This window comes from Balaenoptera ricei, chromosome 7 (assembly GCF_028023285.1).
Source record: "Balaenoptera ricei isolate mBalRic1 chromosome 7, mBalRic1.hap2, whole genome shotgun sequence".
NCBI classification, from domain to species: Eukaryota; Metazoa; Chordata; class Mammalia; order Artiodactyla; family Balaenopteridae; genus Balaenoptera; species Balaenoptera ricei.
Genome location: NC_082645.1, coordinates 75,535,121 through 75,551,157, shown reverse-complemented (window position 1 = coordinate 75,551,157; position 16,037 = coordinate 75,535,121). Strand labels below are relative to the sequence as shown.

The 16,037-nt window shown below is 34.4% G+C and overlaps 1 protein-coding gene and 1 pseudogene across 20 annotated transcripts in view; one reads left to right on the top strand and one right to left on the bottom strand.

The window, feature by feature from the left end:
* GULP1 (GULP PTB domain containing engulfment adaptor 1) overlaps positions 1-16,037 on the bottom strand; it is an 812,392-nt gene that overhangs the window by 39,074 nt on the left and 757,281 nt on the right. For all 20 annotated transcript variants that reach the window (XM_059928297.1, XM_059928301.1, XM_059928303.1 and 17 more), the window contains 2 exons: positions 10,750-10,848; positions 4,568-4,705 (listed from right to left, as the gene is read on the bottom strand). In XM_059928297.1, coding sequence (XP_059784280.1) covers positions 4,568-4,705; positions 10,750-10,848 — 237 coding nt within the window. The remainder of the gene's footprint in view (positions 1-4,567; positions 4,706-10,749; positions 10,849-16,037) is intronic.
* LOC132368791 (tigger transposable element-derived protein 1-like) overlaps positions 1-16,037 on the top strand; it is a 426,013-nt pseudogene that overhangs the window by 137,319 nt on the left and 272,657 nt on the right.

Sequence of the window (16,037 nt, the reverse complement as noted above, 5' to 3'; positions counted from 1 at the left end):
TTAGTATACTTAGACCACTTACATTTAATGTAATTTTTGATATATTAGAGGTTAAATTTCCATTTAATATTTTTCTTTTCTATTATTTCTATTTTTTCTCTTTCTGTTTTCTTTTCACTGAATTTTTATGGGTTTTTAAAACATTTCTATAATAAAATTTTGATTTACCCATAGTATTTTAAAATGTATCCCATTTTATAACTTTTTTAGTGGCTGCTCTGGAATTCACATTATATTTATACAACTTATCACAGTCTACTAGTGTTGTCATTTTTCCAGTTCAAGAGAGGTGTAGAAACCTTACCTGCCTTTACATCTCTTCAACCTTCTCTGTTTATAATATAATTGCCTTACATATTTTCTATATATTCATTTAGAATCATATCAGAAAGTATTTTTTGCTTCTACTGTCAATCATAATTTAGAAAACTAAAGATTTACCCATATCCTTGCTTATCCTGTTCTTTTTTCCTTCCTCATGTTCCAAGCTGCCTTCTTTTATTGTTTAGAGAACTTCCTTTAGCCATTCACTTAGGGTAGATCTGGGAGTGACAAATAATCTTAGTTTTCCTTCATTTGATAATTTTTTGATTTCTCTTTAATTTCTGAAGTATATGTTTTTTTCTGGATATAAAATTCTGGTTTGAGAGCACTCCTTTTTTTTTTGTTTGCACTCAAAATATACTGTGCTACTTCCTTCTCGCCGTCACGGTTTCTAATAAGGAATACACTGTCGTTTGAATTGATGTTTCTGCTATAGGTAAGGACTAGTTTATCTCTTGCTGCTTTAAAAGATTTTCTGTCTTTAGTTTTCAGAAGTTTGATTATGTATGATGTGACTTGGTGTGGAATTAGTTGGGTTTATCCTGTTTGGAGTTCATTCAATTTCTTGAATCTATAGGTTTATGTCTTTTGCCAAATTTGGGAAGTTTGCAACTATTATTTCTTCATGTGTTTTTTTCAAGGCTACCTTTTTTTCTCTCTCTTTCCAGGACTCTGGTGACACATGAATGTTAGATATTTTGTTGTAGTCCCACAGGTCCCTGAAGTTCTGTTTTGTTTTTTGCTTTTGTATTGTTTTGTGTGTATGCCTGTGTGCACATGTGTGTGTGCATACATATGTGTATGCTTATTATCTCTGTGTTGTTCAGATTGGGCATTTTCTATTTTTTGATCTTCTAGGTTGTTGATTCTTTCTTCTGTCCTCTCCCTTCTGAGCCCATATACTGCGTTTTTTATTTGGCTATCGCATTTTTCAGTTCTAATATTCTCAGTTGGGTTTTCTTTATATCTTCAATTTCTTTGCTTTGATTTTCTATTTCTTTGATAATACTTTCTACTTTTTGTTTCAAGTGTGATTGTAATGGTTTATTTTATTATTTTTATGTTGGCTGTTTTAAAAATTTTGTCTGGTAACTCTAATATCTCTCTCATCTCAGTGTTGAGATCTATTGGTCGTCTTTTTTCATTTAGTTTATTTTCCAATTATTGATACGATGAGTGATTTTCAATTGAATCCTGGATATTTTAGGTATTATGTTATGAGATGCTGGAAATTATTTAAACTTTGTGTTTGGGTGGCTCTCTCTGACACAGTTCCAGGAGGGGAATGGGAATGGGAGAGCACTGCCTCATTACTGCCTGATGGGGATAGAAGTTTAGCTTCCTTACTTGGCCTCTCTTCATTACTGCTTAGCAGGGCTGGGTACTCTAGCTCCCCACATTATCCTCATTGTCACCATGGAGGGAGACTCATTAACACAGCATGTTAACAAAGTAGTGAACTCCAGTCTCGTGGCATGCTAAGAGGGGCTTCATCTATCTTTCAAACTCTCAACAATTTCATGGAAGTACTGAAAGGATAAAATATAATGAATACATAAGACAAGGCTCCTGGAACAGGTCACAGTTTGGGAGTAAGATAACATGACTGGACAAATGTTACAATGGAAATACAAGGTATTAAATTTCAATCCTGAAAAAAAAAAATTCAATCCTGATTCTGTTATCTCCTAGCTTTGTAACTTTGGGAAAGTCACTCAACTTCTCAAGCTTTGGTTTCTTAAAATAAGAGGAAGAGTTGTGTGAATTTGGCCATAATTTATTTTCCTGTTTTAATTTTCAATAACTAGGAAATGAGAATTAGAGAGGATGGCATTTCAAAATTCTGCATACATATAAAATCAATTTTATGAATATAGACATTGTTATAATTAGAGCAAATAAAACTTTGAGGTGAAAATGATATAATGAAACTTTGAGGAAACATGTCCTCTTTAAGCTAATGAAAGTGATGCCAACTTATAGTTGGAGAGATATCTTGGATCCTTGCTTTTCAAAGCTCAGACTTCCATCTACCTTCAGCAGAATCACTTGGTGGACTTGTTAAATGTAGAGTTCCTGAGCTCCAGCACGAATCAATATGAACTTATTTTTTGTAGTGGGAGCCAATGAGCTGTATTGTAAAGGGTCCTCCATTATGCACACTAATGGTTGTGAGCCACTGCTGTAGGCTTCAAGAAAATATTTTCAACCTTCAAGAAAAAAGAAAGCTAATATGGTATATCCAGAGAGGAATAATGGGTCAAGGAACTGAAATTCTGGAAATCAGTTACAAACAATTACGATCAGGGAGTAACAGAGTTTATACTTTGAAAACAATAAAAGTACATGGGAATTCTAGCAAGCTTGTATTTTAAATAATCATGTAATAAATTTGGAGATCAAAGAAAGATAAAACATGTGACATAAGGTTATAAGAAGACTAGTATTTATAATGGACTTGGGTTATGAATATTTCAAAGGACCCCAAGGAAGTTTATTCCTATGTGTAAGACAAGAAAGAAGGGCAACTGAATTTACTGTTTGTCATAAGTGGTAAAAGGTTATAATATCTTACACATAGAAGATATTCAATAAGTATCAACCTTAATCTTCTCAATCACAGAGAAAACATCTGCAAGCAATCATGGTTAAGAAGCATTTGGGGGCTTCCCTGGTGGCGCAGTGGTTGAGAATCTGCCTGCCAATGCAGGGGACACGGGTTCGAGCCCTAGTCTGGGAGGATCCCACGTGCCACGGAGCGACTGGGCCTGTGAGCCACAACTACTGAGCCTGAGCGTCTGGAGCCTCTGCTCCGCAACAAGAGAGGCCGCGATAGTGAGAGGCCCGCGCACCGCAATGAGGAGTGGCTCCCACTCGCCGCAGCTGGAGAGAGCCCTCACACAGAAGCGAAGACCCAACACAGCCAAAAATAAACATAATAAATAAATAATAAATAAAAATTAAAAAAAAAAAAGAAGCATTTGGGACATTAAATATAATGCATTCATTCGATAGGATGCATTTCAAAAACAACTTTTTAATTTCATATAAAATGCCATATTGTTCACATAATATTGTCTTATATGGATAAGCATATTTTTCTGACGAGATGTTTCATATATTCATCAAATTCCCAATACATATTATGATGCTGAGTAGCTTAGCACATTAGTTTGCCTGTTTAAAGAACTACAGTTTAAAAGATACAGATAATAACTTGCTCTACCTTTTGTAAATCTGTCCACATAGTCTTTTCTTTAAAGAAAAAATTCATTGAGCATCTATTGTTCACCTGATGCAGGAGTTATATGGACAAATAAAAGTATTTGTTTTTAAGAAGCTCACGTACTGAAACCAGAGAAATAAATTATATAATAGTGATAATATTAGTCCCTGCTATTTTTGACAGTATGAAAAATGAGCAAATAAATAAATTAAGTTTCTTTCTGTCTAAGGCAATCATGTTGTTGAGGTTAGATGTTCTTCCTCAATTAAAGCTATCAAAGGCTACAACGTGTGCTTGGAATTCACATCTTATGTTTTATAACAGGACCTCGGACTAGGTTATGATTAGCATTAGCTTATGCTTGTAGTCAAGAAATGGGGTTTTCCTTAAGATTCCAGATGATTAAAGAACTGTTAGTGAACTTAACTTTGGAATTCTCTAATTGTTCTTACTTGCTAAGAACTTTAGATTATATTCACAAGCTCATACACAGGCGCACACACACGCCCATACAATTCTACCACCTTTCATTATATTAAGTTTTCTGAATAGTGAAAATCAAGAACCAGATTTTCAAAGTATTGGAGACTTTTTTTGAGAAGCCATACACATTTCATTTCCTGGAGTTTAAAATATTTATTTTCATCAGATCCATCACATTCTGGAAAAAAAAAAAATCAATACTTTGGTCGCAATTACTCTTTTGCATTATATGCATATTACTAAATCATATTTGAGTTTAAAATTTCAAATAAATCAAGTGATTATAAGACAAATGTATAACATAAGCATGACATTCTAAGAAAAGAAATTTGCATGAAAGCTTGTGCCCGTGAACATGAGAATTTAGTTAAGGATGAAATCCTGAAGCATATTCTCATGACAGGATGAATCTATTAGTGTAGTTAAGTATTTACAGACCTTATTCATTTCCAAATACTTTACTAATGCCAGAAACAAGATAATTCCTGGCTTGTAGAGCAGAACAAACCACCCTAAAACATCTGGCATACTTACACACTTTTCACTGTCAAATACATAGCACAAATGTTTATTTGACTCAGAATCTTTGCATATGAAAGTGAATATCCTCTTGTCAGTTTTATCATCTGCACAAAATGATATTCTGTGAAGCTGGCAATTGTGTTGAACTTCCTGTGAACACAGATGAAAATAAACGTAGTTGAAGAGATTTTTTTTTTCATTTTCTGATATACCAGCTGTGCTAATAACATACAACTTATGAAACATCATCTGTCATACCTTGATTTTATAATTACATACACCTCAAACTTAAACAAATACGTAATGAGATAAACCTCCTGACTCAGGATTAAACTAAGATAGTCATTTCAATAGCACTTAGAAAAACACAAGGGAAAAGAGGATCAGAGGTTCATGGGCTTCCTGAGCTACAGGGGATTCAGAGACCATTATTTTAAATTGTGCAATTCTAGTTAGGAGGATATTGAGGTCTAGAGAGATTAAGATGCTTCCACAAGGTTACAGAATTAGCAGAACCCTTTTTAACCAGAATACTTTTCATTTTATCTTACTGCTACTAACATTACAGTTTAAAACATAACTTCATTTGTACACAATTTCATATGAAACATACTACATATTACATGTCTTCATGGTAACTCATACACTCTTGAAACTCTTCTAAGGAAATCATACTTGCAACTTCTGTAATGTTTTCCATTGGATCAATGAATGAAGAAGATCTACACATCCAGCTTCTAAATTACTGAATCAACCTTGTTAATCAGTAGAAAGATAAATACTACATATATATATATATACATATATATATATGTATATATATACATCATATACTGCAACTATAGCATCTGTCACTACATCCTTCCGAGTTCAGGGTTTGACGTGCCAGCTTGCTGAGATTTTCTCTACCACTCTGATTCACGTTACTGCCCTTCAGACCAAAAATGAGTACATAAAACAAGTTACACAAATAAATGCTAAGAGAATTTGTCTACAGCCTGCATTCTTGACTGCATACAAAACAAATGGTAAGTCATCAAAGGGTTGTTTGCAAGCATGAAAATTAAAATGAGGCTGTATACTGTATGACTGTAAACAACTTACTAAGGCTTCTGATGAAGTCATCTTTCCTCTCTTGTGGTTAGTGCTGAGATGGACACTGGCCACGTTTGTCTGAGACTATCCTTCTCCTACACTTTGCCTGATTGACCAGTCTTTTTCTCACTGGCATATCTTTGTTTTATTATTAATACAGTCAAACGATGGCCTTCAGCTGTACTGTAGCTCCCATATACTGATAGCAGGTCTACACCAGTTTACTAACTGTATAATCATGTTAAACATAAAAAGGACATATCATTGCTATACAATATAGAAAAAGGATTCATTTTTTTCCATTTATAGGAGAAATTACAAGTATTTAACATGAAAACACATCATTTACACAGCTGGTGGTGAAACCTATGCAGTCCCTCATTCACTCACCAACCAATGTGATCACAGAAAGCCTTTGGTTATGACAGTTGGGAATCATCTTAAGTTCTGTTTAGACTGGCAAGAGGTATCTTTCTACAAAAGAAGACCAGGGTGCTGAAACTTATAATTTTATTACTTTTGTGAATTTTTGTTGCTGTGATACATCTTTATGATGTAGTACTGATTTCTGGTGAGACAGGATAAAGAGACTCAGGAATACAATTAAGCACAGTGAGAACACAATTATCCTTTAACACTGACGATATATTATTGGAGTTGGAACAAAACATAAGTAAATCCCCAATTCACCTATACCACCTTTTTCCAGCAATGCAAAATCTCCATTTGGAGGACAAGTGAGAAAAGCAAAAGGGGAAAAGACACAGAAAGAAAGATATTGGAGTCAACTGAGATTGCTTTTCACTTCCATTTTCATCCATCCAAATGGTATAGAAAAATGGTCTATTTTCTATCAAGTCCGTTTGGTTAAGAGTAAATTTTTAAATATATAAATATATTTACTATATAAATGTATAGTAAACATATGTATATTTTACTATAAATAAATTTATCTTAGGACCATCATATTTAATTATTCTTTTCCTAAATTACAGGTTATACCCCAAATAAAATATATGATAGATTTTTTTCTGATTCACTCACATCTCCTCAAATAGTGGTTCCTAAATGCATATCTGTGAACAGGCTGTATCAGAGTCACCTGGGGAGGTTTTCTTGTTTTTTATAATATAGATACTAAGTCTTGTTCTGTAGATTCTGAATCTGAAAGGCCTAGGGGGTCTCCAGCAAGCGGCATTCTCAGGAGCCTCCTAGGGGCACTAATGCCCAGAAGAGCTGGTAATCCCTTTTTTAGATTACCTATATGTTTTTATGGATTCAAAAAGTGGTATATTCTATAATAGGTAAACAGTCAGACACTCTATATTCACATGTGATATATGAGTAAAGGGTCAGTTGCTGTCTATGCATATGTAATATAATAGAATTTATAAGACATTTCAAAGATTTTAAAACTCTAAGATCACTCTTCAAGTCTGGCAAGGATGAAAATAGAGACGCTTCTTTCTGGTTAAAAGTTTGGAAAACTTACTTTTTTGGGAAAAAATTAAATTGGGTCTCTTTAAAACTAGCTATTAGATATAGGAAATTGAGACTTTGGGACAGGGAAGAAAAGCATTGGTGTTATTGATTTGGGTAAGAAATACCATGAACAAAAGTCAGTTGGCTAATCACACTGAGTTGAATCCCAACTCACTGATGTTTTGTAAATGGGGTTTAGGGTGGGAGAGGCATAGAGATTTGACAGTAAAAGTTTAGGGAACATAATGATACGGTTGACAGGTTGAAAACAGGAAACTCATTATTATGGGAGTCTTATTATGTGGGCTCCAGAATCACAAACCGGTAACATTTGCTACATATGCATTTCCTATGATCTGCTTCTCTGTGTCTTTTTAAATACACACACACACACACCACATACTAAATCAGTGTTAGTCATCTTGCAGTATCCTTAAGTCTCTATATTTTGTGATTTGTAAAGATATGCCATTATTAAACTGTTGATTCTAAACACTAACAATGTTCTCTTTATATACTGCATTTAATCATATTTGTATTTTCTAAATACTTAAATTTTGTATTAATTAATGAAAAATTTGAAGCATTCTATATGTTCAATAATAGGAGAATGGTTTAATAGATTATTGTATTGGTGAAATTTTTATAGCTTAGGATATATTATGGGTAGACTTGAATCAAAACGAAAAAGAGGGCTTCCCTGGTGGCGCAGTGGTTGAGAATCTGCCTGCCAATGCAAGGGACACGGGTTCGAGCCCTGGTCTGGGAAGATCCCACATGCCGCGGAGCGGCTGGGCCCGTGGGCCGTAATTGCTGAGCCTGTGCATCTGGAGCCTGTGCTCCACAACATGAGAGGCCGCGATAGTGAGAGGCCCGCGCAGCGCGATGAAGAGTGGCCCCCACTTGCCGCAATTAGAGAAAGCCCTCGTGCAGAAACGAAGACCCAACACAGCCATAAAGAAATAAATAAAATAAAATAAAAAATAATAATTAAAGAAAAAAAAAACGAACAAGAACACATGTAGATGATACATAAAGTGTATTATCAGCCTTACGTATTTCAAGGTGTGCTTTGACAAGTCCTAAAATTCATGTAAAAAACTGAATTAATTACACACACATATATTCCAAAAGGGATCTATATGGTTTAGAAGAAATAAACAGGAACATGGCCTACAAATGACTTGCTCTACCTGGACATTTGCCACTATATATCCACTTAGTTTAAAAAAGGAAATACAGTACTAGGATTGTTTTTCTTTTTAATTGCATATAAGACTCCACTTTGGTTGCTACATTTTTGACTACATTGTCACTCCATAACTTACTGCTTCCTTAGCCTACTGTTCTTTTGTAACTACCATCTGCCTAATGAGTTAATCTCAGCCATAATTTCAACTGCCTTGTTTCCCAGCAAACTGTATATATATACATGAGCTTGAATAGACCAGACCTGCCACTATCCTTTCATCACTTCTTTTGTCTGCTTTCAGCCACCTCAGCAATAGTTACTTTGGGATAACCATAACAAAAGTGGTCTCCAATTCTTTGGGTTTTTTTTTAATATTGAGTGTGGAGACTAGGAGGAAATTAAAACAGTTGAGGGAGGTCTTAGATTCATGGCTTGAGAGGTTTGAAAGAATGCGATTGTTCCTTATTTTGGAATTGAACAATAACTGTGGGTGCATCCATTCCATTGTCCGGTTGTCCTCAGACATATTATAAATGCAAAATTTCCATGGCAATTCTGATTCTGTAGGCTAAGATAGTATGTGGGACTTATTTTTGCAAATGTCTCAGTTATTTTTGATGCAAATATTCCATGGACTATAATTTGAAAGTGAAGGATACTGCACGTAGCCTAGCAGCCTGTGCACTACACCAGAACACTTCCAACTTTAGTGTATATAACAATTACTATGTTTCTTCTTAAATTACGGATTCAGTAGGTCTGGAATGGGACCAGTGGTTTTACATTTCTAACAAGCTCCCAGGTGATGCTGATACTGCTGGCCCACAGACCACGCTTTGAATAGTAAGACATTGTCAGGGGTTGTTATGCACACAGATTGAAGGGATTGGTGACAAATGCTGGACCAGTGAAAACTGTGGACCTGTGAAAATATTTTCATCATCTGTTTACAGGCCAGGGTTTCTTTGGGCTTTCAAATTGAATTAATTTGTCAGTAAGCATGCTACAGCATTAAAAGAAAACATTGATAATATATATTTGTAAAATAATTGGAGTTGAATGTTAGTCAGTTATTACAAACTGACTTTCATGGTCTTATCGAAATTACTAAATAATAATTCTGAGGCATTGTGGATAAAGTATTATGTTTATTTTCTAGGGCTGCCATAACAAAATACCACAAACTGAGTGGCTTCAACAATAGATATTTATTTTCTCAGTTCTGGAGGCTTAAAGTCCAAGATCAAGGTGTCAGCAGGTTTGGTTTCTGCTGAAGCCTCTCCCCTTGGCTTACAGATGGCTGTCTTCTCGCTGTGTCCTCACATGACTTTTCTTCTGTGCTCACGCATCCCTGGTGTCTCTTTCTCTTATCATAACGACACCAGTCTTATTGGATTAAGGTCCAATTATGACCTCATTTAACTCTAATTATCCTAAAGGCTCTATCTCCAAATACAGTCACATTGCGGGTTGGGCTTCAACATAGGAATTTTAGGTGAAAACAATTACATCCACAATAAGTACATATTAATAAATGTGAATCTAGAATAGATTATATTTTCCAATTTTTTTCCATTGGATCTGTAGGGGGGAAAGCTCTCAAATACAAGAACCTTAAGTTTACACTGTGTTATGGGCTGAATTATGTCCCCCTCCACAAATTTATATGTTGAAGCCTTAACTCCCCGTACCTTAGAATGTGACTGTATTTGGAGATAAGGCTTGAAAGAGGTGATTAAGTTAAAATAAGGTCATCAGAGTCAACCCTCCTCCAATCTGACTGGTGTCATTAGAAGAGGAAATAAGACATACAAAGAGACACAGGAGTATGCGTGCACAGACAACCATGGGAAGAGGCAGCAAGAGGGCAGCCATTTGCAAGCCAAGGAGAGAAGACTCAGAGGAAATCAAGCCTGCTGCTGTCAGCTTAATCTCCAATTTCCAGCCTCCAGAACTGTGAGAAATAAATTTCTATTGTTTGAGCCACCAGGTCTGTGGTATTTTATTATGGCAGGCTTAGTAAACTAATACACACTGATTATGTCTACAGGCAATAACAGTCGGTCCAGGACATTTTAATAAACAACATACAGCTTTTGTTTTCTTTCATACTCAGTGAACCACACTTACATGCATCTCCTTCAAGCTTATGAAGAAAAATTCCTAAATACAAGACCAAATACCGTTGAATACACTTTTAATATAAATTTTTATATCCCAAACATAGGCTGCAGAACAAACCACTCAGAAAGCAATTCCAAATGTTGTTTTTTCCCCTATAAATCCTATAGAGTTTTAAACTGTAGTTAAATGAGAACTAAACAGTTTCAACTGGTAAAACATTTTAAAATACTCATTAAAATAGGAGTGTAATTGCAATTAATTTAAGAGTAGAGTGCTTCCGATGTTTAAAAATGAGCCTTACCTTTGATTTGGGTTCTAGAATTTTTACTCCATAAATTGATATTTGCAACTCAACTTTCGGAATTTTCTGGCCTTCAGATTTCTTGATATGTCTTGCAAACTACAAATGAAAATTTATTCACAAAACTGTAATTCTGTTTCTATAGAAAATGAAACAAATATATATTTGGAGCTCATATTCAGTGTTGAAATTTCATTAAATAAATTATTGCCCATTATAAAGTATTTTTATAAACTCCACACGGCCCCCAAATATTTAGAAATCAAACTGAAGCTAAGGATTGAAGTAATTATCCCAGATAAAACACTCAGAACTAGACTCAGTCTAGAAGTATTTAAATGTCCTGGTTTTCTAGAAAAATGGTACAGATGAGCCGGTTTGCAGGGCAGAAGTTGAGACACAGATGTAGAGAACAGACGTATGGACACCAAGGGGGGAAAACTGCGGTGGGGTGGGGATGGTGGTGTGCTGAATTGGGCGATTGGGATTGGCATGTATACACTGATGTGTATAAAATTGATGACTAATAAGAACCTGCAGTATAAAAAAACAAACAAACAAAACAACTAATACTAAACTTTCATTGGGTTATTTGTATGGAAATATGTTAATATAAATGTTTCAGACATTACATGAAATTTCTAAAAATCTTATATGTTCTGGTATAATGTTATAAGTCATAATTCTAGTTATTACTTTAAAATGTATATCTCAGAAATAACTAAATTTCCTTGTCAATTGCATTATTATGAACTTTCATCCAATCTTTAACTGTGGTCATTTTTAAGTCTTTTGTCATTTACAGACAGTTCTGGGTGTACTCTGATGCTTTTGCAAATATGTTCCTATAAAAGGGTTTCGGGCTTCCCTGGTGGCGCAGTGGTTGAGAGTCTGCCCGCCGATGCAGGGGACACGGGTTCGAGCCCTGGTCTGGGAAGATACCACATGCCGCGGAGCAATTAGGCCCGTGAGCCACAATTACTGAGCCTGCGCATCTGGAGCCTGTGCTCCGCAACAAGAGAGGCCGCGATAGTGAGAGGCCCGCGCACGGCAATGAAGAGTGGCCCCCACTTGCCACAACTAGAGGAAGCCCTCGCACAGAAACAGAGACCCAACACAGCCATAAATAAATAAATAAATAAATAATTTTTTTTTTTTAAAAAAGGGTGTTTCATCTTCAAGGAATTCATGGAAAAGACTCTGACAAGTACAGGTTTCTGGTAACTGACTGTACTGCTGAACTGAATGAATAAGCATTTTCAGAACTCTAATGAAAATCTGATGAACTCATAAAAGTACTAACAAAAGATCAAGATGAAAAAAAAATAATTACATGGGACTGAGTGAACTGATGAGGATGATTATAATTTTTGTGACTTTCTGTTTGAATTAAAAAAAAAATCGTCCTGTTTTTATGTGGCAATGCTATTCTCTCCCTACTTTCCTTCTCTCCTCCCTCCGCCCCCCCCCTCCACCTTTCTTTTCAAGAAATAGAAGAGAACTATTGAAAAAAATTGTATTTATTACCCCTCTTGTAGGGCTTCAAGAAGTTATTTCCTAGTATAACATTTTGTTAGCATATTGATTACCCTAACGACTCAAAACAGAGTATCTGTAAGGCGGGATGGGGTTTCAGTCCTCTTTTGTGTGTCATATTTATTTGCATTGTGTATTTCTTTCTAATGTGAATACACATGGTATAGTGCAGTCCCAGAGCAGAGAGTGTTTAAAGGCCTCTTTCTCTTTTCATGATTTTGCACTGCCATGGAGAATAATATAATTAATGCATATAAGAATGCCTTGAAGTGTCTGCCTTGATATCCAGGGAGGGGGTTACAGGGGAAGGGTTCCATTTGCTTTATTTCATTTTGGGTGGAATAATTTTTTAGTTTGCTGTCTGTCCTGTTCTATAAATACAGGCAGCTTTTTTCTCGGTATTCAGCAGTCTTACATTCTGCACATAAATGTGACTAATTCATGCCAGAGAATTTTCTTTTTTTGTCTTTAAGAAACTTGTTTTGCTTCAGTGCAGACCTTTAAAAATTATCCCAGCTCTCTCCCAAAGAAAGTGGATTAATTTGTTTCTCTTCCCTTCATAATCTTCTTCCTGTATTGGTATAATCAAAGCAATTTGGGGGTTTTCACATATGGAGGCTGACAAAATAAATCAGCTGCTTTCCATCTACGTGAACACGTCTGAACAAAGCCAGTCCCATCGCTGGCTGCAGATGCAGTCTAAGCTGGCTTCCTGGGTGCTGCTCCTTTCCAGAAACAGACAATGAGCAATAGCTCTTGAAGCCTTTTCCACATCTGGACACAGCCATTCCTGTGACCTCTTTTAGTTTCCAAAAAGTCCGTCACAAAACAACCACTAATATTAAACTTATCTGTTATGTTTTTTCTGCCAGAAAAAAAAGGAAAAAATGAACAAGGGGAGGAAGTAGTGGCTACAAGTAGAATAAACAAAGAGGGGAGCAAGGAGGGAGAGAGGGAGAGCAGGGAAACAGGAGAACGAGACAAAGAAAAAGAAAAATAAACATAAAATATCTGATCTATGACTTGTGAAACCTTTTCTTCTGCTTCATATCAAGATGAAATAATTGTGCTCCAAGAAGATTCAGGGATCATCCAATCCCATCCTCCCATTTCAAAGATGAGAAAAATAAGTCTCAGAGAAGTCAGTCACCCTGGTCATAAAATCCATCTGTAGCAATCAGGCCTAGAACCTAGTTTTGCTATCTACTAATAACTCTTTTCTTTTGCCCAGCACATTTTCTGAATTAGAAAAAAACAAAGCTTCCAGTTCTATTTTCATGTTTATCAAGGTTGATACTGGTTATTGGCCTTGACTGTTGCACAAATGTTGCAAAACATTTAAGCTTAAGGTTATATTTGTTCAATCTATAATATTTTAAACAAAGTTTAATATTCTCATTCCTGTTTTTTGTTTTTTTTAGTTTAAGATGACTGTATTCTATCTACAGTTAACATGATTTCTCTAGGTCTCTTTTCCTACTTGTAGACCTCTCAACTGTGTTAAACAATACTTCTAATTTACATTTGGAAGATGCATTCATGCTCACATTGTATTCTTTTCTCTCCCTATTTACTATTTGAATGTTAATGCTTGAAAAGCCTTTCTGCAAATTTTTTTCCATTTTTGCTTCAGTAAATTTACTTCTTGGTCATCTAGACAGAGTGATCTACCAGTAAAACTTGAATATAATAATCCAATAAGAATATTCAAAGGTGGTAAAGCCTAAGAATTCTGGAGGATATCTGGATACAACAAATGAATAAACAAAAACAAGCCTTTATCACCACAAAATGATGGGGAAGGATAAAGTATTACTTGAAATAAATAAAGTACTTAGTTAAATATATGCCACTTGTAAGTAGAACAGCTAAAGAAATTTTAAAGGGAGCACTACTGAGTTTCAATATCATCATCACACAATTTCTATCCATTTCTCAAAGGACTTAAAAAGTGAAATCTAACTATATTATTAATGGAATATACATTATTAGGCAATAAAAATTAATGAATTAATTCAAATTCTTTTTGTGGTTCTTATAAATTATTGATTTAATTAAAAATTTTCCTGATACTCTTACAGGGATACCAGCTATGCATGTATGTTTACAATTAAAATGATCTTTAAGTATTTCATTAATTAAATAACTGGTTATGAAGACAAAAACAGAGTGTTATGCTACCCAGAGAGAGTGAGGTCAAGTGGAGAAACTGCTGGGCCTAGATTTAACAGAACTTTTCAGTAATTTTCAAGGCCACATGGCTTGAGGTAGCTTCATGTAATTTTGTTAGCTCTGCTGGGGTGAGGGGTCTGTCCTCTAAAATTGGGGTCCAGGAATGCTGCTCCCTGGTTATCTCCCAGAGAAATCAAGAAGTTTTGGATCTACATACCAATATTCATCCACATGTAAATATCACAAGCAGATTGTTTATGAAATATATTGAGCCCTCTGACATTTGTACTAGTTGTACTAAAACTAAATAAATCCCTATTAAAAATAAAATTCCTTACAATAACAATGATATTAAATATATAGAAGTTAAAAGGGATTTTTAATTATCACTTTTTGAAAAATTTGGAATTTTCTTAAATTGTAGACTAAAACATGATTAAGAGATAGAAATTGTTGAACATGATTGAGAAATAGAAAATAAGCTGTTTTGACAAATATAGAATTTCTGAAAGTAAACACTTATAAAAATTATAATATTTAAGAAAACTTTATGAACTATAAATTCTCCACAAAATGACAGAAAAATAGTACCCAATAAAATAAATCAAAGTTTTAAAATTTTTCGTGAAAAATAATTAGGCATCATTAAACATAGAAGCATAAAAAAATACACTATTGAAAATCTTGTAAGTTTTCTATCATCTTGTATTAGTCATAAATTTTGAGTTCTTCTTTAATGTCAGAAGCCAATATATTAATATTGCAAACTTTTGAAAAATTATTAAATAGAAATGAAATGTTACCTTTGTGGCAAATAAAATATAATACTGAACTATAGTGGATAAAAAAGTAATCAGAATACATATGTTTAAGAAAAGTAAGCAGGAAATTAAAATGGGGGATGTGTACACAAAACAAGGTTAATAAGCAAATTTCTTTTTTTTTTTTAGTAGAGCCATAGCACCATCTTCTGGTCATCTCTACATGACAACAGAATTAAACAGGAGCCAGGGTCTAAGTTCTTAAAATAAACGTAAATATTCTTATATACTCTTGAGTTGTAGCATCTGCCCTTCGATACAAAGAAACAAACAAAAAAATTTAGAAGTAAATAAAAAACATTGTTTTATTTATTTTCATTAGTTCATGAATCATTACCCTTAGATATACTTTCCTGATCTACAAAATTTTTACAATCAATAGAGTAAAAGATTGCTTATTAGATTAAGTATTCTGGAAGATAATTGAAAGACAAAAGCTATTATCAACTGAGTATAAATTTTTAAACTATACTGCATGATTTTTATCTTATTGTAAACCACATTCCTTTATTAACATAGTACATTTCCAAATAGGAAACTACATAAGAACTGAAAATAAAGTTTCACAAAAGTACATTAAAAACTAGCCATTTTTTAGAAAGCATTTCATCTCGAATATCTCTTTGTTATAGTCAATACGTAATTGAATCTTTTGGGGTTTGGATTTGGGTTCACTGAATAAAGAACCTCCTAGTTATAAAGAAACATTAAGTGTAAATATCATCATTCTTTTATAAAACATCCTGGTTGTAGTGAAGT